At 40.2% G+C, this 24,747-nt stretch overlaps 1 protein-coding gene across 3 annotated transcripts in view; it reads left to right on the plus strand.

Annotated features, from left to right (window-relative positions):
• Positions 1-24,747, plus strand: part of sav1 (salvador family WW domain containing protein 1) — a 115,133-nt gene that overhangs the window by 64,406 nt on the left and 25,980 nt on the right. For all 3 annotated transcript variants that reach the window (XM_057858808.1, XM_057858806.1, XM_057858807.1), the window contains exons 3-4: positions 20,962-21,232; positions 21,331-21,489. In XM_057858808.1, coding sequence (XP_057714791.1) covers positions 20,962-21,232; positions 21,331-21,489 — 430 coding nt within the window. The remainder of the gene's footprint in view (positions 1-20,961; positions 21,233-21,330; positions 21,490-24,747) is intronic.

Genomic DNA, 24,747 nt, shown 5'->3' on the forward strand with positions numbered 1-24,747 from the left:
ATTTCATCCTTCTACGTTGAAAAAACCTAAATAGAGAGGCCTTTTTGAAAATTTCAAGGGGGCGCCACTGAGCCATTTTGTTACATGTTTTCGTAACTTTTCAAGATTATTGAACGTTATGCAAAGCCGCATGTATGTCCAAATTTTTGTGAGTTTTCGTGCATGTTCAAGCCTCCAAATGTAAACTCCTACTGTGAACCGATAAAAATTTCACATTCGATCCAAAATACCGGATTTACTGTTTGATTTGGAATACGGGTGCAAGAGACTTTTTGGAGCAATTTTGCACAAGGTATCGACTCCCCAAATTTCATCACTCTATGTTAAAAAAACCTAATAGGAAACGCCTTTTTGAAAAACTCAAGGGGGCGCCACTGAGGCATTTTGTTACATTTTTTCGTAACATTGCAAGATTATCGAACGTTATCCAAATCCGCATGTATGTGCAAATTTTTACGAGTTTTTGTGCATATTCAAGCCTCCAAATGTAAACTCCTACTGTGAACCCATGAAAATTTCACATTCGATCCAAAATACCCGATTTCCTGTTGGATTTGGAATACGGGTGCAAGAGACTTTTTGGAGCAGTTTTGCATAAGGTATCTACTCCCCAAATTTCCTTGCTCTATGTTGAAAAAACCCAATAGGAAAGGCCTTTTTTAAAACTTCTTTCTGTCGCCACTAGTTGGCACTGTAGAGTTGATGCAAATGACCCCTACAAGAACCTTCAGGGTATGACTCTCAACAAACACGGGAAGTTTGGCGCAGATATGTTGTATATCTGCCGAGTTATGACTGTTCAAAGTTTTTTGCGTGACAAATTGTTGACGTTCATTTTCACTTTCCTGTTTGGACCCCTCCGCCTCAACGAAACCTCAATATTTTTCATCAGGCACCTGAACACAGGTCTTAAGGCTCCCCTGATGCAGGTTTGAGGTCAACAGATTTTTTTCCCTTGGAGGAGGAACCTGTCTCGTAAAAAAAGGCATTTCCTGTTCTCACTAGGGGGCGCTAGACCTAATGGGTAATATTTCAATGCACTCATGTTAAGGGTGGGATACCACACATACATGCCAAATATGAAAAAGATTGAACGTTGTGTCAAGGAACTATTAGTCATTTACTGAATTTGTCATTTTGCCGAAAAAATGGTCGACTTTGGCACCACGCCCAGGTCAGACCCGTGAATGAAAACGCACCATTTTCAAAACTTAAGATTTCATATGTCTCCTGAACAGTCTCACCAATTTTGAAGATGATCCAACTAACTCCCTCGGCGAAAAGGTCTCAAATGTGCACCGTGTGAATCGATTAAAAATTTCATATTTGATCCATAATAACCGATTTCCTGTTGGGTTTGGAATATGCGTGTAAATGCTTTTTTGGAGCGGTTTTGGACAAGGTATAGACCCCCCAAATTTCATTGCTCTACGCTGACATACCCTAATGTTATAGGCCAATTTTAAAATTTCAAGGGGGCGCCACTGAGCCATTTTGTTATATTTTTTTGCAACGTTGCAAAATTATCGAAATTTACAATTTTCCGGACGTATGTGCAAATTTTGGTGACTTTTCGTGCATGTTCAGGCCTCCAAATTGGCCGTTTTCATTTGCCCTGAAAAAAAAAAAAATAAATAAAAAAAATAAAAATAATCCTTTGCAAAACAATAGGGCCTTCGCACGTCTAGTGCTCGGGCCCTAATAACTAGGCCTGCAAGCAGGACTGAACGGGCCCTCGCAATCTAGCGCAACTCGGACGTCACGCAACTCGGACTGTGTGCAGGTCAGGGTGGTGGCAGATCCTCCTCTCTAATCATCTCATTAGAACCTAACATGCTCGAAAGTCGCCTATTTACATTCCCACACCCAAGAGATAAAAACCCCTATTGGAGAGAGTACTACAAAAAAGGAGCCACTACTGAGCTGTGCAGCCAAGCCCTTATTCAAAACCAAAATTAATCTTCTAACTGGGCCAATTCGACCAAGTGTGCCAACTATTGTGGCTCTATAAGCTCCCTGAGTCTCTGAAAAAAAATATTTCCTTTAAATGGCGAACAAAGGGTCGTCACGGCAACAGACAGAGACACGTGGACATGGGCCGTAAAAAAGTATTTTAATAGGTCTTGAAACTACAATGACCAACATGAAAAGAACTGGACATGTTTTGGAAAAACGAGTGACTTTCTATCACCACTAGTTGGCGCTGTAGGGTTGATGCAAATGACCCCTACAAGGCCCTTCAGGGTATGACTCTCAACAAGCACGGGAAGTTTGGCGCAGATATCTTGTATATCTGCCGAGTTATGACTGTTCAAAGTTTTTGGAGAGAAAAATTGTTGACAGTCATTTTCACTTTCCTGTTTGGACCCCTCCGCTTCAACGAAACTTCAATATTTTTCATCAGGCACCTGAAGACAGGTCTTAAGGTTTCCCTTATGCAGGTTTGAGGTAGATTGATTTTTTCCCTTTAGAGGAGGAGTGTGTCCCGTAAAAAAGGGCATTTCCTGTTCCCACTAGGAGGCGCCAGGCACAAATGGTAAATTTTCAATCCAGTCCTGCTCAGGCTGGTATACCTCACACACATGCCAGATTTAAAATAGATTGAACGTTGTATGAGGGAGTTATCAGTCATTTTCCGAATTCGGTGTTTTGACGAAAAAATGGAAGAATTTGGCGCCCCGCCCAGGTCAGGCCCGTGAATGAAAACACACCATTTTTATAACTTAAGATTTCACATGCCTCATGAACAGTCTCACCAATTTTGAGAATGATCAAACTAATTCCCTAGGTGCCAAGGTGTAAAATGTGCACACTGTAAATCGATAAAAAGTTCACATTCAATCCAAAATACCCGATTTCCTGTAGGATTTAGAATGTGTGTGCAAGAGACTTTTTGGAGCAGTTTTGCACAAAGTTTTGACTCTCCAAATTTCATCACTCTATGTTAGAAAAACCTAAATGGAGAGGCCTTTTTGAAAATTTCAAGGGGGCGCCACTGAGCCATTTTCTTAAATTGTTTCGTAACGTTGCAAGATTATCGAACGTTATCCAAAGCCGCATGTATGTGCAAATTTTGGTGAGTTTTTATGCATATTCAAGCCTCCAAATGTAAACTCTTACTGTGAACCCATGAAAATTTCACATTCGATCCAAAATACCCGATTTCCTGTTGGATTTGGAATATGGGTGCAAGAGACTTTTTGGAGCAGTTTTGCATAAGGTATCTACTCCCCAAATTTCCTTGCTCTATGTTGAAAAAACCCAATAGGAAAGGCCTTTTTTAAAACTTCTTTCTGTTGCCACTAGTTGGCACTGTAGAGTTGATGCAAATGACCCCTACAAGAACCTTCAGGGTATGACTCTCAACAAACACGGAAAGTTTGGCGCAGATATGTTGCATATCTGCCGAGTTATGACTGTTCAAAATTTTTGGCGAGACAAATTGTTGACGGTCATTTTCACTTCCAGTTTGGACCTCTCCGCTTCAACGAAACCTCAATATTTTTCATCAGGGACCTGAACACATGTCTTGAGGCTCCCCTGAAACAGGTTTGAGGTCAATAGATTTTTTTCCCTTGGAGGAGGAGCCGGTCTCGTAAAGAAGGCCATTTCCTGTTCCCACTAGGGGGCGCCAGGCCTAATGGGTAATATTTCAATGCAGTCGTGTTCAGGCTGGGATATCTCATATACATGCTAGAAATGAAAAAGATTGAACGTTGTATCACGGAGTTTTTAATCATTTTCTGAATTTGGTATTTTGCCCAAAAATGGCCGACTTTGGGACCACGCCCAGGTCAGACCCTTGAGTGAAAACTCACCATTTTGAAAACTTAAGATCTCATATGTCTCCTGAATAGTCTGACCAATTTTGAAGACGATCCAACTATTTTCTTCAGCGACAAGGTCTCAAATGTAAATCGATAAAATTTCACATTTGATCCAAAATTTCCGGCTTCCTGTTGGGTTTGGAATATGGGTGCAAGAGACTTTTTGGAGCAGTTTTGCACAATGTATCGACTCGCCAAATTTCATCGTTCTACGTTGAAAAAACCTAATAGGAAAGGCCTTTTTGAAAATTTCAAGGGGGCGCCACTGAGCCATTTTGTTAAATTTTTTTGTAGATTATCAAAATTTACGCAAAGTTGCATGTATGTGCAAATTTTGGTGAGTTTTCGTGCATGTTCAGGCCTCCAAATGTAAACTCCAACTGTGAACCGATAAAAATTTCACATTTGATCCAAAATATCCGATTTCCTGTTGGATTTGGAATATGGGTGCAAGAGGCTTTTTTGAACAGTTAGGCATAAGGTATCTACTCCCCAAATTTCATTGCTCTACGTTGAAAACCTGAGAGGAGAGGCCTTTTTGAAAATTTTAAGGGTCAAGGGGGCGCCACTGAGCCATTTTTTGACATTTTTTCAAAACAACACAAGATTATCGAAATTTACGCAAAGCCGCACGTATGTGCAAATTTTGGTGACTTTTCGTGCATGTTCAGGCCTCCAAATTGGCCATTTTCATTTGCCCTGAAAAAAGAAGAATAATAATAACTAGGCCTGCAAGCAGGACTGAACGGGCCCTCGCAATCTAGCGCAACTCGGACGTCACGCAACTCGGACTGTGTGCAGGTCAGGGTGGTGGCAGATCCTCCTCTCTAATCATCTCATTAGAACCTAAGATGCTCGAAAGTAGCAAAAACCCCTATTGGAGAGAGTACTACAAAAAAGGAGCCACTACTGAGCTGTGTAGCCAAGCCCTTATTCAAAACCCAAAACTAATCTTCTAAGTGGGCCAATTCGACCAAGTGTGCCAAATATTGTGGCTCTATAAGCTGCCTGAGTCTCTGAAAAAAAATATTTCCTTTAAATGGCGAACAAAGGGTCGTCACGGCAACAGACAGAGACACGTGGACATGGGCCGTAAATAAGTATTTTAATAGGTCTTGAAACTACAATGACCAACCTGAAAAGAACTGAACATGTATTGGAAAAACGAGTGACTTTCTATCGCCACTAGTTGGCGCTGCAGGTTTGATGCAAATGACCCCTACAAGGCCCTTCAGGGTATGACTCTCAACAAGCACGGGAAGTTTGGCGCAGATATGTTGTATATCTGCCGAGTTATGACTGTTCAAAGTTTTTGGAGAGAAAAATTGTTGACAGTCATTTTCACTTTCCTGTTTGGACCCCTCCGCTTCAACGAAACTTCAATATTTTTCATCAGGCACCTGAAGACAGGTCTTAAGGCTTCCCTTATGCAGCTTTGAGGTAGATTGATTTTTTCCCTTTAGAGGAGGAGTGTGTCCCGTAAAAAAAGGGCATTTCCTGTTCCCACTAGGAGGCGCCAAGCACAAATGGTAAATTTTCAATCCAGTCCTGCTCAGGCTGGTATACCTCACACACATGCCAGATTTAAAATAGATTGAACGTTGTATGAGGGAGTTATCAGTCATTTTCCAAATTCGGTGTTTTGGCGAAAAAATGGCCGACTTTGGCACCCCGCCCAGGTCAGGCCCGTGAATGAAAACACACCATTTTGATAACTTAAGATTTCATATGCCTCATGAACAGTCTCGCCAATTTTGAGAATGATCAAACTAATTCCCTAGGTGCCAAGGTGTAAAATGTGCACACTGTAAATCGATAAAAATTTCACATTCAATCCAAAATACCCGATTTCCTGTTGGGTTTGGAATATGCATGCAAGAGACTTTTTGGAGCAGTTTTGTACAAGGTATCGACTCTCCGAATTTCATCCCTCTACGTTGAAAAAACCAAAATGGAGAGGCCTTTTTGAAAATTTCAAGGGGGCGCCACTGAGCCATTTTGTTACATGTTTTCGTAACGTTGCAAGATTATTGAACGTTATGCAAAGCCACATGTATGTCCAAATTTTTGTGAGTTTTCGTGCATGTTCAAGCCTCCAAATGTAAACTCCTACTGTGAACCGATAAAAATTTCACATTCGATCCAAAATACCCGATTTCCTGTTGGATTTGGAATACGGGTGCAAGAGACTTTTTGGAGCAGTTTTGCACAAGGTATCGACTCCCCAAATTTCATCACTCTCTGTCAAAAAAACCTAATAGGAAACGCCTTTTTGAAAAATTCAAGGGGGCGCCACTGAGGCATTTTGCTACATTTTTTCGTAACATTGCAAGATTATCGAACGTTATCTAAAGCCGCATGTATGTGCAAATTTTTACGAGTTTTTGTGCATATTCAAGCCTCCAAATGTAAACTCCTACTGTGAACCCATGAAAATTTCACATTCGATCCAAAATACCCGATTTCCTGTTGGATTTGGAAAATGGGTGCAAGAGACTTTTTGGAGCAGTTTTGCATAAGGTATCTACTCCCCAAATTTCCTTGCTCTATGTTGAAAAAACCCAATAGGAAAGGCCTTTTTTAAAACTTCTTTCTGTCGCCACTAGTTGGCACTGTAGAGTTGATGCAAATGACCCCTACAAGAACCTTCAGGGTATGACTCTCAACAAACACGGGAAGTTTGGCGCAGATATGTTGTATATCTGCCGAGTTATGACTGTTCAAAGTTTTTTGCGTGACAAATTGTTGACGTTCATTTTCACTTTCCTGTTTGGACCCCTCCGCCTCAACAAAACCTCAATATTTTTCATCAGGCACCTGAACACAGGTCTTAAGGCTCCCCTGATGCAGGTTTGAGGTCAACAGATTTTTTTCCCTTGGAGGAGGAACCTGTCTCGTAAAAAAAGGCATTTCCTGTTCTCACTAGGGGGCGCTAGACCTAATGGGTAATATTTCAATGCACTCGTGTTAAGGGTGGGATACCACACATACATGCCAAATATGAAAAAGATTGAACGTTGTGTCAAGGAACTATAAGTCATTTACTGAATTTGTCATTTTGCCGAAAAAATGGTCGACTTTGGCACCACGCCCAGGTCAGACCCGTGAATGAAAACGCACCATTTTCAAAACTTAAGATTTCATATGTCTCCTGAACAGTCTCACCAATTTTGAAGATGATCCAACTAACTAACTCGGCGAAAAGGTCTCAAATGTGCACCCTGTAAATCGATAAAAATTTCATATTTGATCCAAAATAACCGATTTCCTGTTGGGTTTGGAATATGCGTGTAAATGCTTTTTTGGAGCGGTTTTGGACAAGGTATAGACCCCCCAAATTTCATTGCTCTACGCTGACAGACCCTAATGTTATAGGCCAATTTTAAAATTTCAAGGGGGCGCCACTGAGCCATTTTGTTATATTTTTTTGCAACGTTGCAAAATTATCGAAATTTACAATTTTCCGGACGTATGTGCAAATTTTGGTGACTTTTCGTGCATGTTCAGGCCTCCAAATTGGCCGTTTTCATTTGCCCTGAAAAAAAAAAAAAATAAAAAAAATTAAAAAAAAAATAATCCTTTGCAAAACAATAGGGCCTTCGCACGCTTAGTGCTCGGGCCCTAATAATAATAATAATAACTAGGCCTGCAAGCAGGACTGAACGGGCCCTCGCAATCTAGCGCAACTCGGACGTCACGCAACTCGGACTGTGTGCAGGTCAGGGTGGTGGCAGATCCTCCTCTCTAATCATCTCATTAGAACCTAACATGCACGAAAGTCGCCTATTTACATTACCACACCCAAGAGATAAAAAACCCTATTGGAGAGAGTACTACAAAAAAGGAGCAACTACTGAGCTGTGCAGCCAAGCCCTTATTCAAAACCAAATTAATCTTCTAACTGGGCCAATTCGACCAAGTGTGCCAAATATTGTGGCTCTATAAGCTGCCTGAGTCTCTGAAAAAAAATATTTCCTTTAAATGGCGAACAAAGGGTCGTCACGGCAACAGATAGAGACACGTGGACATGTGCCGTAAATAAGTATTTTAATAGGTCTTGAAATTACAATGACCAACCTGAAAAGAACTGGACATGTATTGGAAAAACGAGTGACTTTCTATTGCCACTAGTTGGCGCTGTAGCGTTGATGCAAATGACCCCTACAAGGCCCTTCAGGGTATGACTCTCAACAAGCACGGGAAGTTTGGCGCAGATATGGTGTATATCTGGCGAGTTATGACTGTTCAAAGTTTTTGGAGAGAAAAATTGTTGACAGTCATTTTCACTTTCCTGTTTGGACCCCTCCGCTTCAACGAAACTTCAATATTTTTCATCAGGCACCTGAAGACAGGTCTTAAGGCTTCCCTTAAGCATGTTTGAGGTAGATTGATTTTTTTCCCTTTAGAGGAGGAGTGTGTCCCGTAAAAAAGGGCATTTCCTGTTCCCACTAGGAGGCGCCAGGCACAAATGGTAAATTTTCAATCCAGTCCTGCTCAGGCTGGTATACCTCACACACATGCCAGATTTAAAATAGATTGAACGTTGTATGAGGGAGTTATCAGTCATTTTCCGAATTCGGTGTTTTGCCGAAAAAATGGCCGACTTTGGCACCCCGCCTAGGTCAGGCCCGTGAATGAAAACACACCATTTTGATAACTTAAGATTTCATATGCCTCATGAACAGTCTCGCCAATTTTGAGAATGATCAAACTAATTCCCTAGGTGCCAAGGTGTAAAATGTGCACACTGTAAATCGATAAAAATTTCACATTCAATCCAAAATACCCAATTTCCTGTTGGGTTTGGAATACGCATGCAAGAGACTTTTTGGAGCAGTTTTGTACAAGGTATCGACTCTCCGAATTTCATCCCTCTACGTTGAAAAAACCTAAATGGAGAGGCCTTTTTGAAAATTTCAAGGGGGCGCCACTGAGCCATTTTGTTACATGTTTTCGTAACGTTGCAAGATTATTGAACGTTACGCAAAGCTGCATGTATGTCCAAATTTTTGTGAGTTTTCATGCACGTTGAAGCCTCCAAATGTAAACTCCTACTGTGAACCGATAAAAATTTCACATTCGATCCAAAATACCCGATTTCCTGTTGGATTTGGAATACGGGTGCAAGAGACTTTTTGGAGCAGTTTTGCATAAGGTATCTACTCCCCAAATTTCCTCACTCTATGTTGAAAAAACCCAATAGGAAAGGCCTTTTTTCAAACTTCTTTCTGTCGCCACTAGTTGGCACTGTAGAGTTGATGCAAATGACCCCTACAAGAACCTTCAGGGTATGACTCTCAACAAACACGGGAAGTTTGGCGCAGATATGTTGTATATCTGCCGAGTTATGACTGTTCAAAGTTTTTGGCGAGACAAATTGTTGACGGTCATTTTCACTTCCAGTTTGTACCTCTCCGCTTCTACAAAACCTCAATATTTTTCATTAGGCACCTGAACACATGTCTTGAGGCTCCCCTGAAACAGGTTTGAGGTCAATAGATTTTTTTCCCTTGGAGGAGGAGCCTGTCTCGTAAAGAAGGCCATTTCCTGTTCCCACTAGGGGGCGCCAAGCCTAATGGGTAAAATTTAAATGCAGTCGTGTTCAGGCTGGGATATCTCATATACTTGCTAGAAATGAAAAAGATTGAACGTTGTATCACGGAGTTTTTAATCATTTTCTGAATTTGGTGTTTTGCCCAAAAATGGCCAACTTTGGGACTACGCCCAGGCCAGACCCTTGGATTAAAACTCACCATTTTGAAAACTTAAGATCTCATATGTCTCCTGTATAGTCTGACCAATTTTGAAGACGATCCAACTATTTTCTTCAGCGACAAGGTCTCAAATGTAAATCGATAAAATTTCGCATTTGATCCAAAATTTCCGACTTCCTGTTGGATTTGGAATATAGGTGCAAGAGACTTTTTGGAGCAGTTTTACGCAATGTATCGACTCACCAAATTTCATCATTCTACGTTGAAAAAACCTAATAGGAAAGGCCTTTTTGAAAATTTCAAGGGGGCGCCACTGAGCGATTTTGTTAAATTTTTTTGTAGATTATCAAAATTTACGCAAAGTTGCATGTATGTGCAAATTTTGGTGAGTTTTCGTGCATGTTCAGGCCTCCAAACGTAAACTCCAACTGTGAACCGAAAAAATTTCACATTTGATCCAAAATATCCGATTTCCTGTCGGATTTGGAATATGGGTGCAAGAGGCTTTTTTGAACAGTTAGGCATAAGGTATCTACTCCCCAAATTTCATCGCTCTACGTTGAAAACCTGAGAGGAGAGGCCTTTTTGAAAATTTTAAGGGTCAAGGGGGCGCCACTGAGCCATTTTTTGAAATTTTTTCAAAACGACGCAAGATTATCAAATTTTACGCGAATCTGCACGTATGTGCAAATTTTGGTGACTTTTCGTGCATGTTCAGGCCTCCAAATTGGCCATTTTCATTTGCCATGAAGAAAGAATAATAATAACTAGGCCTGCAAGCAGGACTGAACGGGCCCTCGCGATCTAGCGCAACTCGGACGTCACGCAACTCGGACTGTGTGCAGGTCAGGGCGGTGGCAGATCCTCCTCTCTAATCATCTCATTAGAACCTAACATGCTCGAAAGTCGCCTATTTACATTCCCACACCCAAGAGATAAAAACCCCTATTGGAGAGAGTACTACAAAAAAGGAGCCACTACTGAGCTGTGCAGCCAAGCCCTTATTCAAAACTAAAATTAATCTTCTAACTGGGCCAATTCGACCAAGTGTGCCAACTATTGTGGCTCTATAAGCTGCCTGAGTCTCTGAAAAAAAATATTTCCTTTAAATGGCGAACAAAGGGTCGTCACGGCAACAGACAGAGACACGTGGACATGGGCCGTAAATAAGTATTTTAATAGGTCTTGAAACTACAATGACCAACCTGAAAAGAACTGGACATGTATTGGAAAAACGAGTGACTTTCTATTGCCACTAGTTGGCGCTGTAGGGTTGATGCAAATGACCCCTACAAGGCCCTTCAGGGTATGACTCTCAACAAGCACGGGAAGTTTGGCGCAGATATGTTGTATATCTGCCGAGTTATGACTGTTCAAAGTTTTTGGAGAGAAAAATTGTTGACAGTCATTTTCACTTTCCTGTTTGGACCCCTCCGCTTCAACGAAACTTCAATATTTTTCATCAGGCACCTGAACACAGGTCTTAAGGCTTCCCTTTTGCAGGTTTGAGGTAGATTGATTTTTTCCCTTTAGAGGAGGAGTGTGTCCCGTAAAAAAGGGCATTTCCTGTTCCCACTAGGAGGCGCCAGGCACAAATGGTAAATTTTCAATCCAGTCCTGCTCAGGCTAGTATACCTCACACACATGCCAGATTTAAAATAGATTGAACGTTGTATGAGGGAGTTATCAGTCATTTTCCGAATTCGGTGTTTTGGCGAAAAAATGGCCGACTTTGGCACCCCGCCCAGGTCAGGCCCGTGAATGAAAACACACCATTTTTATAACTTAAGATTTCATATGCCTCATGAACAGGCTCGCCAATTTTGAGAATGATCAAACTAATTCCCTAGGTGCCAAGGTGTAAAATGTGCACACTGTAAATCGATAAAAATTTCACATTCAATCCAAAATACCCGATTTCCTGTAGGATTTGGAATGTGTGTGCAAGAGACTTTTTGGAGCAGTTTTGCACAAAGTTTTGACTCTCCAAATTTCATCACTCTATGTTAGAAAAACCTAAATGGAGAGGCCTTTTTGAAAATTTCAAGGGGGCGCCACTGAGCCATTTTGTTAAATTTTTTCGTAACGTTGCAAGATTATCGAACGTTATCCAAAGCCGCATGTATGTGCAAATTTTGGTGAGTTTTTATGCATATTCAAGCCTCCAAATGTAAACTCTTACTGTGAACCCATGAAAATTTCACATTCGATCCAAAATACCCAATTTCCTGTTGGATTTGGAATATGGGTGCAAGAGACTTTTTGGAGCAGTTTTGCATAAGGTATCTACTCCCCAAATTTCCTTGCTCTATGTTGAAAAAACCCAATAGGAAAGGCCTTTTTTAAAACTTCTTTCTTTCGCCACTAGTTGGCACTGTAGAGTTGATGCAAATGACCCCTACAAGAACCTTCAGGGTATGACTCTCAACAAACACGGAAAGTTTGGCGCAGATATGTTGCATATCTGCCGAGTTATGACTGTTCAAAATTTTTGGCGAGACAAATTGTTGACGGTCATTTTCACTTCCAGTTTGGACCTCTCCGCTTCAACGAAACCTCAATATTTTTTATCAGGGACCTGAACACATGTCTTGAGGCTCCCCTGAAACAGGTTTGAGGTCAATAGTTTTTTTTCCCTTGGAGGAGGAGCCTGTCTCGTAAAGAAGGCCATTTCCTGTTCCCACTAGGGGGCGCCAGGCCTAATGGGTAATATTTCAATGCAGTCGTGTTCAGGCTGGGATATCTCATATACATGCTAGAAATGAAAAAGATTGAACGTTGTATCACGGAGTTTTTAATCATTTTCTGAATTTGGTATTTTGCCCAAAAATGGCCGACTTTGGGACCACGCCCAGGCCCGACCCTTGAGTGAAAACACACCATTTTGAAAACTTAAGATCTCATATGTCTCCTGAATACTCTGACCAATTTTGAAGACGATCCAACTATTTTCTTCAGCGACAAGGTCTCAAATGTAAATCGATAAAATTTCACATTTGATCCAAAATTTCCGACTTCCTGTTGGATTTGGAATATGGGTGCAAGAGAGTTTTTGGAGCAGTTTTGCACAATGTATCGACTCGCCAAATTTCATCGTTCTACGTTGAAAAAACCTAATAGGAAAGGCCTTTTTGAAAATTTCAAGGGGGCGCCACTGAGCCATTTTGTTAAATTTTTTTGTAGATTATCAAAATTTACGCAAAGTTGCATGTATGTGCAAATTTTGGTGAGTTTTCGTGCATGTTCAGGCCTCCAAATGTAAACCCCAACTGTGAACCGATAAAAATTTCACATTTGATCCAAAATATCCGATTTCCTGTTGGATTTGGAATATGGGTGCAAGAGGCTTTTTTGAACAGTTAGGCATAAGGTATCTACTCCCCAAATTTCATTGCTCTACGTTGAAAACCTGAGAGGAGAGGCCTTTTTGAAAATTTTAAGGGTAAAGGGGGCGCCACTGAGCCATTTTTTGACATTTTTTCAAAACGACACAAGATTATCGAAATTTACGCGAAGCGGCACGTATGTGCAAATTTTGGTGACTTTTCGTGCATGTTCAGGCCTCCAAATTGGCCATTTTCATTTGCCCTGAAAAAAGAATAATAATAATAATAATAATAATAATAATAATAATAATAATAATAATAATAATAATCCTTTGCAAAACAATAGGGCCTTCGCACGTCTAGTGCTCGGGCCCTAACTAGGCCTGCAAGCAGGACTGAACGGGCCCTCGCAATCTAGCGCAACTCGGACGTCACGCAACTCGGACTGTGTGCAGGTCAGGGTGGTGGCAGATCCTCCTCTCTAATCATCTCATTAGAACCTAACATGCTCGAAAGTCGCCTATTTACATTCCCACACCCAAGAGATAAAAACCCCTATTGGAGAGAGTACTACAAAAAAGGAGCCACTACTGAGCTGTGCAGCCAAGCCCTTATTCAAAACCAAAATTAATCTTCTAACTGGGCCAATTCGACCAAGTGTGCCAACTATTGTGGCTCTATAAGCTCCCTGAGTCTCTGAAAAAAAATATTTCCTTTAAATGGCGAACAAAGGGTCGTCACGGCAACAGACAGAGACACGTGGACATGGGCCGTAAAAAAGTATTTTAAAAGGTCTTGAAACTACAATGACCAACATGAAAAGAACTGGACATGTTTTGGAAAAACGAGTGACTTTCTATCGCCACTAGTTGGCGCTGTAGGGTTGATGCAAATGACCCCTACAAGGCCCTTCAGGGTATGACTCTCAACAAGCACGGGAAGTTTGGCGCAGATATCTTGTATATCTGCCGAGTTATGACTGTTCAAAGTTTTTGGAGAGAAAAATTGTTGACAGTCATTTTCACTTTCCTGTTTGGACCCCTCCGCTTCAACGAAACTTCAATATTTTTCATCAGGCACCTGAAGACAGGTCTTAAGGTTTCCCTTATGCAGGTTTGAGGTAGATTGATTTTTTCCCTTTAGAGGAGGAGTGTGTCCCGTAAAAAAGGGCATTTCCTGTTCCCACTAGGAGACGCCAGGCACAAATGGTAAATTTTCAATCCAGTCCTGCTCAGGCTGGTATACCTCACACACATGGCAGATTTAAAATAGATTGAACGTTGTATGAGGGAGTTATCAGTCATTTTCCGAATTCGGTGTTTTGGCGAAAAAATGGAAGAATTTGGCGCCCCGCCCAGGTCAGGCCCGTGAATGAAAACACACCATTTTTATAACTTAAGATTTCATATGCCTCATGAACAGTCTCACCAATTTTGAGAATGATCAAACTAATTCCCTAGGTGCCAAGGTGTAAAATGTGCACACTGTAAATCGATAAAAAGTTCACATTCAATCCAAAATACCTGATTTCCTGTAGGATTTGGAATGTGTGTGCAAGAGACTTTTTGGAGCAGTTTTGCACAAAGTTTTGACTCTCCAAATTTCATCACTCTATGTTAGAAAAACCTAAATGGAGAGGCCTTTTTGAAAATTTCAAGGGGGCGCCACTGAGCCATTTTGTTAAATTGTTTCGTAACGTTGCAAGATTATCGAACGTTATCCAAAGCCGCATGTATGTGCAAATTTTGGTGAGTTTTTATGCATATTCAAGCCTCCAAATGTAAACTCTTACTGTGAACCCATGAAAATTTCACATTCGATCCAAAATACCCGATTTCCTGTTGGATTTGGAATATGGGTGCAAGAGACTTTTTGGAGCAGTTTTGCATAAGGTATCTACTCCCCAAATTTCCTTGCTCTATGTTGAAAAAACCCAATAGGAAAGGCCTTTTTTAAAACTTCTTTCTGTCGCCACTAGTTGGCACTGTAGAGTTGATGCAAATGACCCCTACAAGAACCTTCAGGGTATGACTCTCAACAAACACGGAAAGTTTGGCGCAGATATGTTGCATATCTGCCGAGTTATGACTGTTCAAAATTTTTGGCGAGACAAATTGTTGACGGTCATTTTCACTTCCAGTTTGGACCTCTCCGCTTCAACGAAACCTCAATATTTTTCATCAGGGACCTGAACACATGTCTTGAGGCTCCCCTGAAACAGGTTTGAGGTCAATAGATTTTTTTCCCTTGGAGGAGGAGCCTGTCTCGTAAAGAAGGCCATTTCCTGTTCCCACTAGGGGGCGCCAGGCCTAATGGGTAATATTTCAATGCAGTCGTGTTCAGGCTGGGATATCTCATATACATGCTAGAAATGAAAAAGATTGAACGTTGTATCACGGAGTTTTTAATCATTTTCTGAATTTGGTATTTTGCCCAAAAATGGCCAACTTTGGGACCACGCCCAGGTCAGACCCTTGAGTGAAAACTCACCATTTTCAAAACTTAAGATCTCATATGTCTCCTGAATAGTCTGACCAATTTTGAAGACGATCCAACTATTTTCTTCAGCGACAAGGTCTCAAATGTAAATCGATAAAATTTCACATTTGATCCAAAATTTCCGGCTTCCTGTTGGGTTTGGAATATGGGTGCAAGAGACTTTTTGGAGCAGTTTTGCACAATGTATCGACTCGCCAAATTTCATCGTTCTACGTTGAAAAAACCTAATAGGAAAGGCCTTTTTGAAAATTTCAAGGGGGCGCCACTGAGCCATTTTGTTAAATTTTTTTGTAGATTATCAAAATTTACGTAAAGTTGCATGTATGTGCAAATTTTGGTGAGTTTTCGTGCATGTTCAGGCCTCCAAATGTAAACTCCAACTGTGAACCGATAAAAATTTCACATTTGATCCAAAATATCCGATTTCCTGTTGGATTTGGAATATGGGTGCAAGAGGCTTTTTTGAACAGTTAGGCATAAGGTATCTACTCCCCAAATTTCATTGCTCTACGTTGAAAACCTGAGAGGAGAGGCCTTTTTGAAAATTTTAAGGGTAAAGGGGGCGCCACTGAGCCATTTTTTGACATTTTTTCAAAACGACACAAGATTATCGAAATTTACGCAAAGCCGCACGTATGTGCAAATTTTGGTGACTTTTCGTGCATGTTCAGGCCTCCAAATTGGCCATTTTCATTTGCCCTGAAAAAAGAATAATAATAATAATAATAATAATAATAATCCTTTGCAAAACAATAGGGCCTTCGCACGCTGAGTGCTCGGGCCCTAACTAGGCCTGCAAGCAGGACTGAACGGGCCCTCGCAATCTAGCGCAACTCGGACGTCACGCAACTCGGACTGTGTGCAGGTCAGGGTGGTGGCAGATCCTCCTCTCTAATCATCTCATTAGAACCTAACATGCTCGAAAGTCGCCTATTTACATTCCCACACCCAAGAGATAAAAACCCCTATTGGAGAGAGTACTACAAAAAAGGAGCCACTACTGAGCTGTGCAGCCAAGCCCTTATTCAAAACCTAAATTAATCTTCTAACTGGGCCAATTCGACCAAGTGTGCCAACTATTGTGGCTCTATAAGCTCCCTGAGTCTCTGAAAAAAAATATTTCCTTTAAATGGCGAACAAAGGGTCGTCACGGCAACAGACAGAGACACGTGGACATGGGCCGTAAAAAAGTATTTTAATAGGTCTTGAAACTACAATGACCAACATGAAAAGAACTGGACATGTTTTGGAAAAACGAGTGACTTTATATCGCCACTAGTTGGCGCTGTAGGGTTGATGCAAATGACCCCTACAAGGCCCTTCAGGGTATGACTCTCAACAAGCACGGGAAGTTTGGCGCAGATATCTTGTATATCTGCCGAGTTATGACTGTTCAAAGTTTTTGGAGAGAAAAATTGTTGACAGTCATTTTCACTTTCCTGTTTGGACCCCTCCGCTTCAACGAAACTTCAATATTTTTCATCAGGCACCTGAAGACAGGTCTTAAGGTTTCCCTTATGCAGGTTTGAAGTAGATTGATTTTTTCCCTTTAGAGGAGGAGTGTGTCCCGTAAAAAAGGGCATTTCCTGTTCCCACTAGGAGGCGCCAGGCACAAATGGTAAATTTTCAATCCAGTCCTGCTCAGGCTGGTATACCTCACACACATGCCAGATTTAAAATAGATTGAACGTTGTATGAGGGAGTTATCAGTCATTTTCCGAATTCGGTGTTTTGGCGAAAAAATGGAAGAATTTGGCGCCCCGCCCAGGTCAGGCCCGTGAATGAAAACACACCATTTTTATAACTTAAGATTTCATATGCCTCATGAACAGTCTCACCAATTTTGAGAATGATCAAACTAATTCCCTAGGTGCCAAGGTGTAAAATGTGCACACTGTAAATCGATAAAAAGTTCACATTCAATCCAAAATACCCGATTTCCTGTAGGATTTGGAATGTGTGTGCAAGAGACTTTTTGGAGCAGTTTTGCACAAAGTTTTGACTCTCCAAATTTCATCACTCTATGTTAGAAAAACCTAAATGGAGAGGCCTTTTTGAAAATTTCAAGGGGGCGCCACTGAGCCATTTTGTTAAATTGTTTCGTAACGTTGCAAGATTATCGAACGTTATCCAAAGCCGCATGTATGTGCAAATTTTGGTGAGTTTTTATGCATATTCAAGCCTCCAAATGTAAACTCTTACTGTGAACCCATGAAAATTTCACATTCGACCCAAAATACCCGATTTCCTGTTGGATTTGGAATATGGGTGCAAGAGACTTTTTGGAGCAGTTTTGCATAAGGTATCTACTCCCCAAATTTCCTTGCTCTATGTTGAAAAAACCCAATAGGAAAGGCCTTTTTTAAAACTTCTTTCTGTCGCCACTAGTTGGCACTGTAGAGTTGATGCAAATGACCCCTACAAGAACCTTCAGGGTATGACTCTCAACAAACACGGAAAGTTTGGCGCAGATATGTTGCATATCTGCCGAGTTATGACTGTTCAAAATTTTTGGCGAGACAAATTGTTGACGGTCATTTTCACTTCCAGTTTGGACCTCTCCGCTTCAACGAAACCTCAATATTTTTCATCAGGGACCTGAACACATGTCTTGAGGCTCCCCTGAAACAGGTTTGAGGTCAATAGATTTTTTTCCCTTGGAGGAGGAGCCTGTCTCGTAAAGAAGGCCATTTCCTGTTCCCACTAGGGGGCGCCAGGCCTAATGGGTAATATTTCAATGCAGTCGTGTTCAGGCTGGGATATCTCATATACATGCTAGAAATGAAAAAGATTGAACGTTGTATCACGGAGTTTTTAATCATTTTCTGAATTTGGTATTTTGCCCAAAAATGGCCGACTTTGGGACCACGCCCAGGTCAGACCCTTGAGTGAAAACTCACCATTTTGAAAACTTAAGATCTCATATGTCTCCTGAATAGTCTGACCAATTTTGAAGACGATCCAACTATTTTCTTCAGCGACAAGGTCTCAAATGTAAATCGATAAAATTTCACATTTGATCCAAAATTTCTGGCTTCCAGTTGGGTTTGGAATATGGGTGCAAGAGACTTTTTGGAGCAGTTTTGCACAATGTATCGACTCGCCAAATTTCATCGTTCTACGTTGAAAAAACCTAATAGGAAAGGCCTTTTTGAAAATTTCAAGGGGGCGCCACTGAGCCATTTTGTTAAATTTTTTTGTAGATTATCAAAATTTACGCAAAGTTGCATGTATGTGCAAATTTTGGTGAGTTTTCGTGCATGTTCAGGCCTCCAAATGTAAACTCAAACTGTGAACCGATAAAAATTTCACATTTGATCCAAAATATCCGATTTCCTGTTGGATTTGGAATATGGGTGCAAGAGGCTTTTTTGAACAGTTAGGCATAAGGTATCTACTCCCCAAATTTCATTGCTCTACGTTGAAAACCTGAGAGGAGAGGCCTTTTTGAAAATTTTAAGGGTCAAGGGGGCGCCACTGAGCCATTTTTTGACATTTTTTCAAAACGACGCAAGATTATCGAAATTTACGCGAAGCCGCACGTTTGTGCAAATTTTGGTGACTTTTCGTGCATGTTCAGGCCTCCAAATTGGCCATTTTCATTTGCCCTGAAAAAAGAAGAAGAATAATAATAATAATAATAATAATAATAATAATAATAATAATCCTTTGCAAAACAATAGGGCCTTCGCACGCTTAGTGCTCGGGCCCTAATAATAATAATAATAATAATAATAATAATAATAATAATAATCCTTTGCATTACAATAGGGCCTTCGCACGCCTAGTGCTCGGGCCCTAATAATAATAATAATAATAATAATCCTTTGCAAAACAATAGGGCCTTCGCACGTCTAGTGCTCGGGCCCTAATAATAATCCTTTGCATTACAATAGGGCCTTCGCACGTCTAGTGCTCGGGCCCTAATAATAATAATAATAATAATAATAATAATAATAATAATAATAATAATAATCCTTTGCAAAACAATAGGGCCTTCGCACGCTTAGTGCTCGGGCCCTAATTAGCGTTACTTTTTGGGCTCATACCTAAACAAGAGTGTGATATTACTGCCACCCCACCTCCGCGGCCCGTGCTTCTAGCTGTGTGAAAATTCACGTGACTTGGGGGTGTGGATTCATTAAGTCTGACAAAGTCATCCTACTGAAGCCAAGTTTCATTATAATCCCCAATTAAATCATTAACTAACAGAGATTTGGGTGAGCTTGACCTGATGTTTAATAATCCGCATTTTATATATTTATTAGGAGTTATTTTATTTTCACTGCTATCAGGGGCTATATGTATCGAATTCTTTGGTCTCATTCCTATAGTACTATGTTTTCCACTGTTCACTATACGAGGCACGGACACGGTCTCTATCTTCTGTCCTGAATGTTGGATTTGTGACAGCTCGGAAAGAGGCGAGTGATCAAACTTAACAGAGTTGTGTTTTACACTACAACACTGCGCCCGGGCCCCCACTCTAGTGTCACTTTGGGAGACTAAGTTTGGCGGCCATGTTTCGAGTTAGGAGAGCAGCACTGACCTGAAAAGATAGAAATACCAAACGTTACACACTAAAACTTGAAACGTTTCTACACAAGCTGTGAAAATTTGAGGTCATTCCAACGAAAATTGTCAAAATTATTGGCCTACGAAATGGGGTCAAACATTTTGGAACATGTCCATCAATGTAAGTGCTGTTGTGAGGCACATCAAGTTGTCTTCCCTTGCCGAACAGCGTTTTCCACCTGTAAGCAAATGAACAAAAAACATATTCCACTTGAATTTATGCATTTAGGGTAAAAAGCCCGTTTATGACTTGTAGTTGATGAATCGTTGTAGCTAATTCAAAGCTAATGATGTCAGCTATGATGCAACACACAGAATTGTAGTCAAATTGAACATAATTGTACCACTAATTGCTTTGTGGTGGTACTGTCTTGGTTCCACATCTGCCTTCATGAACACAAATTTCCCATATTCATGTATTAGGACACAATCAACTGGATGCTTTGGAGCTTTTCAGGTCCCTGATTCAGTTTCCATCCACTGTCATTAAATAAAATATAGAATAAAATTCAAAACTATTTTGATTGTGGCGACTCTTAGCCATTTCTTCATGCTGACCTCCCATGTCGTGATGATGGCAGATGGATGCGGCGTTTCCAAATTGTCTTTTTTGAGAGATTTTGATAAGTAATGCACCTCCAGCTCCAATATTGTTTTGGTTTGAGAAATTGTAAAAGTCGCAAGCAGAAATGCGGAAGTACCTTGGAAACTTGTCTATAGGGCAAGTGACTATTTTTGCTCATTAAAAAAGTTTAACCCTAAAAAGACCTGACGTTCTCATATGTACATTACATTACATTACATTACATAAGAATAACTGAGGTCATAACCTGAGGATATGTGAGCCGATTATTCAACAACAATAATCGCCGTCAATGGCACTGAAACCCAATCATTCACTGATAGTTTTCTGAATTCAAAGAGATTTTCGAAAATAAACTTTTCTCTCATGCTTTCCTCACTCACACGCTCAAAGTTTGTTCAGCTCACTGAGAGGAATTTTTGTCCTCTTCTCTACAGGCATAGGTCGAATCCAGGCCAAGTCACTGGGGAACCTCTCCAGCCTGACAGCAGAGGACCTGCCCCTCCCCACCGGTTGGACTGTGGACTGGACCATCCGTGGAAGGAAGTACTACATTGACCACAACACCAACACCACGCATTGGAGCCACCCGCTGGAGCGCGAAGGGCTCCCGCCGGGCTGGGAGAAGGTGGAGTCGGCTGAGTTTGGCGTCTACTACGTGGATCACATTAATAAGAGAGCACAGTATCGGCACCCCTGCGCTCCGAGGTATGTTGGTACTTAGACTCATTCTGGGCTAGGCGATCTTAATTTTGTAACATGAATCAAATCAGTTGTATTTCAAATAAAATTCATTTTTGCTGTAGTGTGCCCCGCTATGACCAGCCTCCGCCTCTGCCGCCCCTGCCTATTACCTACCAGCCTCGCCCCACTGAAAGGAACCAGCCGGTGCTGGTGCCGGCCAATCCGTACCACACCGCCGAGATCCCGGACTGGTTGCAGGTCTACGCCCGTGCCCCCCTCAAGTGAGTATAGAGGATTGCGAAATTTACGATTTTTAGATTATTCGCGATTCGGGCATGGAAGAGTCGAGAACGATTCACAAGCATCCATATTCCGATTATTGAATTATACCAGGTAAAGTGGAAATAAAACACAGTCAGCGTGATCTTCAGGACGCAATGAGGAACGGACCGAGAATAAATATCATGTTCAACTCATGTCGCTAGATTAAAATTAAAAAAACAATAATACCTGGCTGCGGCCGGGTTATCGGTAATTTATCGGTAGTTTAGGTTAATTTTAGGGTTGTCAAAATTGTCGCGTTAACAGGCGTTAATTAATTTTTTTAATTAATCACGTTAAAATATTTGACGCAATTAACGCAGATGCCCCTCTCAGACAGATTTAAATGACAGTACAGTGAAACGCTCACTTGTTGTGTTTTATGGAGTTTTGCCGCCCTCTGCTGTCGCTTGGTTGCGACTGATTTTATAGGCTTCAGAACCCATGAGCATTGTGTAAGTAATTATTGACATCAACAGTGGCGGGCTACTAGTTTATTTTTTGATTGAAGATTTTACAAATTTTATTAAAACGAAAACATTAAGACGGGTTTTAATATAAAATTTCTATACACTTGTACTAACATTTATCTTTTAAGAACTACAAGTCTTTCTATCCATGGATCGCTTTAACAGAATGTTAATGTTAATGCCATCTTGTTGATTTATTGTTATAATAAAGAAATACAGTCCTTATGTACCGCATGTTGAATATATATATCCATCTTGTCTTATCTTTCCATTCCAACAATAATTTACAGAAAAATATGGCATATTTTATAGATGGTTTGAATTGCGATTAATTGCGATTAATTACGATTAATTAATTTTTAAGCTGTAATTAACTCGATTAAAAATTTTAATCGTTTGACAGCCCTAGTTAATTTACATGATATCTATAGCAGTGCTTCTCAATTATTTTCTGTTACGCCCCCCCCAAGGAAGGCGTAAATGTTTCGCACCCCCCTCAAACTCTCTGCCGCCACTGTAAATAGTATCATTTGTCTATAAAATTACTATTATAAGTACGCCTCTGCCTAACATTGTGTCTTTTTTTTTTCTATTAAAGAAAAAAAGTAACTTAGATCAACTTATAATAAAGTATAACTTTATTAACATTGTTTTGTTTATAACAGAAATGACGCATCAATTTGCCTGAATTAAAAAAAAAAAGTCACATCCAAACTGTAAAAATACACTCAAGGTACATTTTTGACCATTTGATACAGAAAAATAAAATATAATAAAATCAGTAAATAATAACTAATAACTAACTAATAATTAAAATTGATTAGAAACATGAACTCATGAGGACAATATGCCATAAAATTTGACCGAAAAAACAAAACTGAATAGAAGAAAAAAAGAGAGTCTTTGGACAGAAGAACAATTTTTATTTTTTCTGCTCACAGTATCACCTCCTTTGCAATGGTGTGGGGTTATTTTGCACTGAGCATGCTAACAGGGCTCACTGGTTTACTGATATAACACTGACAAAGCGGGACGATTGTTGGCAATATTCGGCACATTTTTGCTGAAAAACAATCAAGCGGCGTATCAATTAGATTGGGGCCTAATGTCTTTAAGTGGCATCTTAATTGAGTTGGCTTCCGGCTGCCTGCTATACTCATTTTTAGAGATGGTAAACAGCTTTATACGTACTGATGGTTGTATCACACTGATAATACTGTTTTTGAACTTTTTTTCCCACTTAATTTGTGCATTATTTACATGATTTCAATGTTATAAATTTGATTTTGTTGATTTAACATTTAAATTGTTGACATTTTTGTTTGTAAATGTTTTATATTTTAATAACATTTACAGGTATAATGTTTATATGTGTATTTAAAAATCGAACAAATTCCCAATAATTTGTAAAATAACTATTTAAATTTATTTCTGCTCCCACTGCTGACAGAAATCCTACAAGGCCGCTCCATTATACAATCTAGTAATAAGTAGGGCTGTCAAACGATTAAAATTTTTAATCGAGTTAATTACAGCTTAAAAATTAATTAATCGTAATTAATCGCAATTAATCGCAATTCAAACCATCTATAAAATATGCCATATTTTTCTGTAAATTATATATATATATTCTGTAAAATAATTTGTTGGAATGGAAAGATAAGACACAAAATGGATATATACATTCAACATACGGTACATAAGGACTGTAGTGGGCATTTCACTCTACTGTTATTTAAATCTGTCTATGCTGTCCTCACTCCGAAGCGTCTACTTTTTCCAAAGCTAGACAGCTAGTGAACGACGTCTTAATAATCAGACTTCTTCCTTTTTCATCTGATTTATTAATAAAATGGCCTCAAACCACTGTCCTCTTTAGACCGTAGTGAAACTACAAAAAAAAAGTACACAAGCATTGCATTAGCAACAACGTTAGCTTAGCACGCTGTACAGGTTCACTAAACATAAACAAAAAGCGTCTCATACAAAAAATGTAACATTTCGCTTACTAACATAATATGTACATTCTTTACAACAACCATACTTACAGACAAATCTTGTCCAAGGATCATATGAGCACAACATTACAACGTAGGCGTCAGCCCGAGACGTCGTGCAGCCATATTGAACTGGCAAGAAAGCAATAAACCATGTCGCAAAGCGACCACAAGAGTTCGCTGTTAGACAGCAATAAAAACCTTGCTGTAAAACTTACCAAAAGGCAGAATACTGTCTGAGCGGGACATGTGCGTTAATTGCGTCAAATATTTTAACGTGATTAATTTTAAAAATTAATTACCGTGCGTTAATGCGATGATTTTGACAGCCCTAGTAATAAGTCAAATGGAATACAGCAGGCTAAAGACTCATCTGTTTAAAAGGATTATACAGGATTTTTTAGTTAATTTAAAACACTTTTCTACTCCATACATGCCCCATTGATGAGTACACAGAGCCCTGACATTTTAAATTTTAACTGAGTCTCCCCCAAAGTCTCCCCCAAAAAGTATTTTTCTTCGCTTCAATAGAGAGTTTCGGGTCGAACACTCTGGCCAAACACGCACATGCACGTCACCAAAGTAGCAGCAGTGTTTCACCGAGCCTCCGCCAAGTCTCCGCTTGGCAGAAACACTTGCTTGAAAACAATCATGTTTGCTGTTTTTACATTTCTGGTGCTGAGCTGATGAGCCAAACGCTCGTTGCGTTATGTTTGTGCTCGTACAACCGTGTGCGCTATGCACGAGCTTA

Source organism: Corythoichthys intestinalis, chromosome 15 (assembly GCF_030265065.1).
Source record: "Corythoichthys intestinalis isolate RoL2023-P3 chromosome 15, ASM3026506v1, whole genome shotgun sequence".
NCBI classification, from domain to species: Eukaryota; Metazoa; Chordata; class Actinopteri; order Syngnathiformes; family Syngnathidae; genus Corythoichthys; species Corythoichthys intestinalis.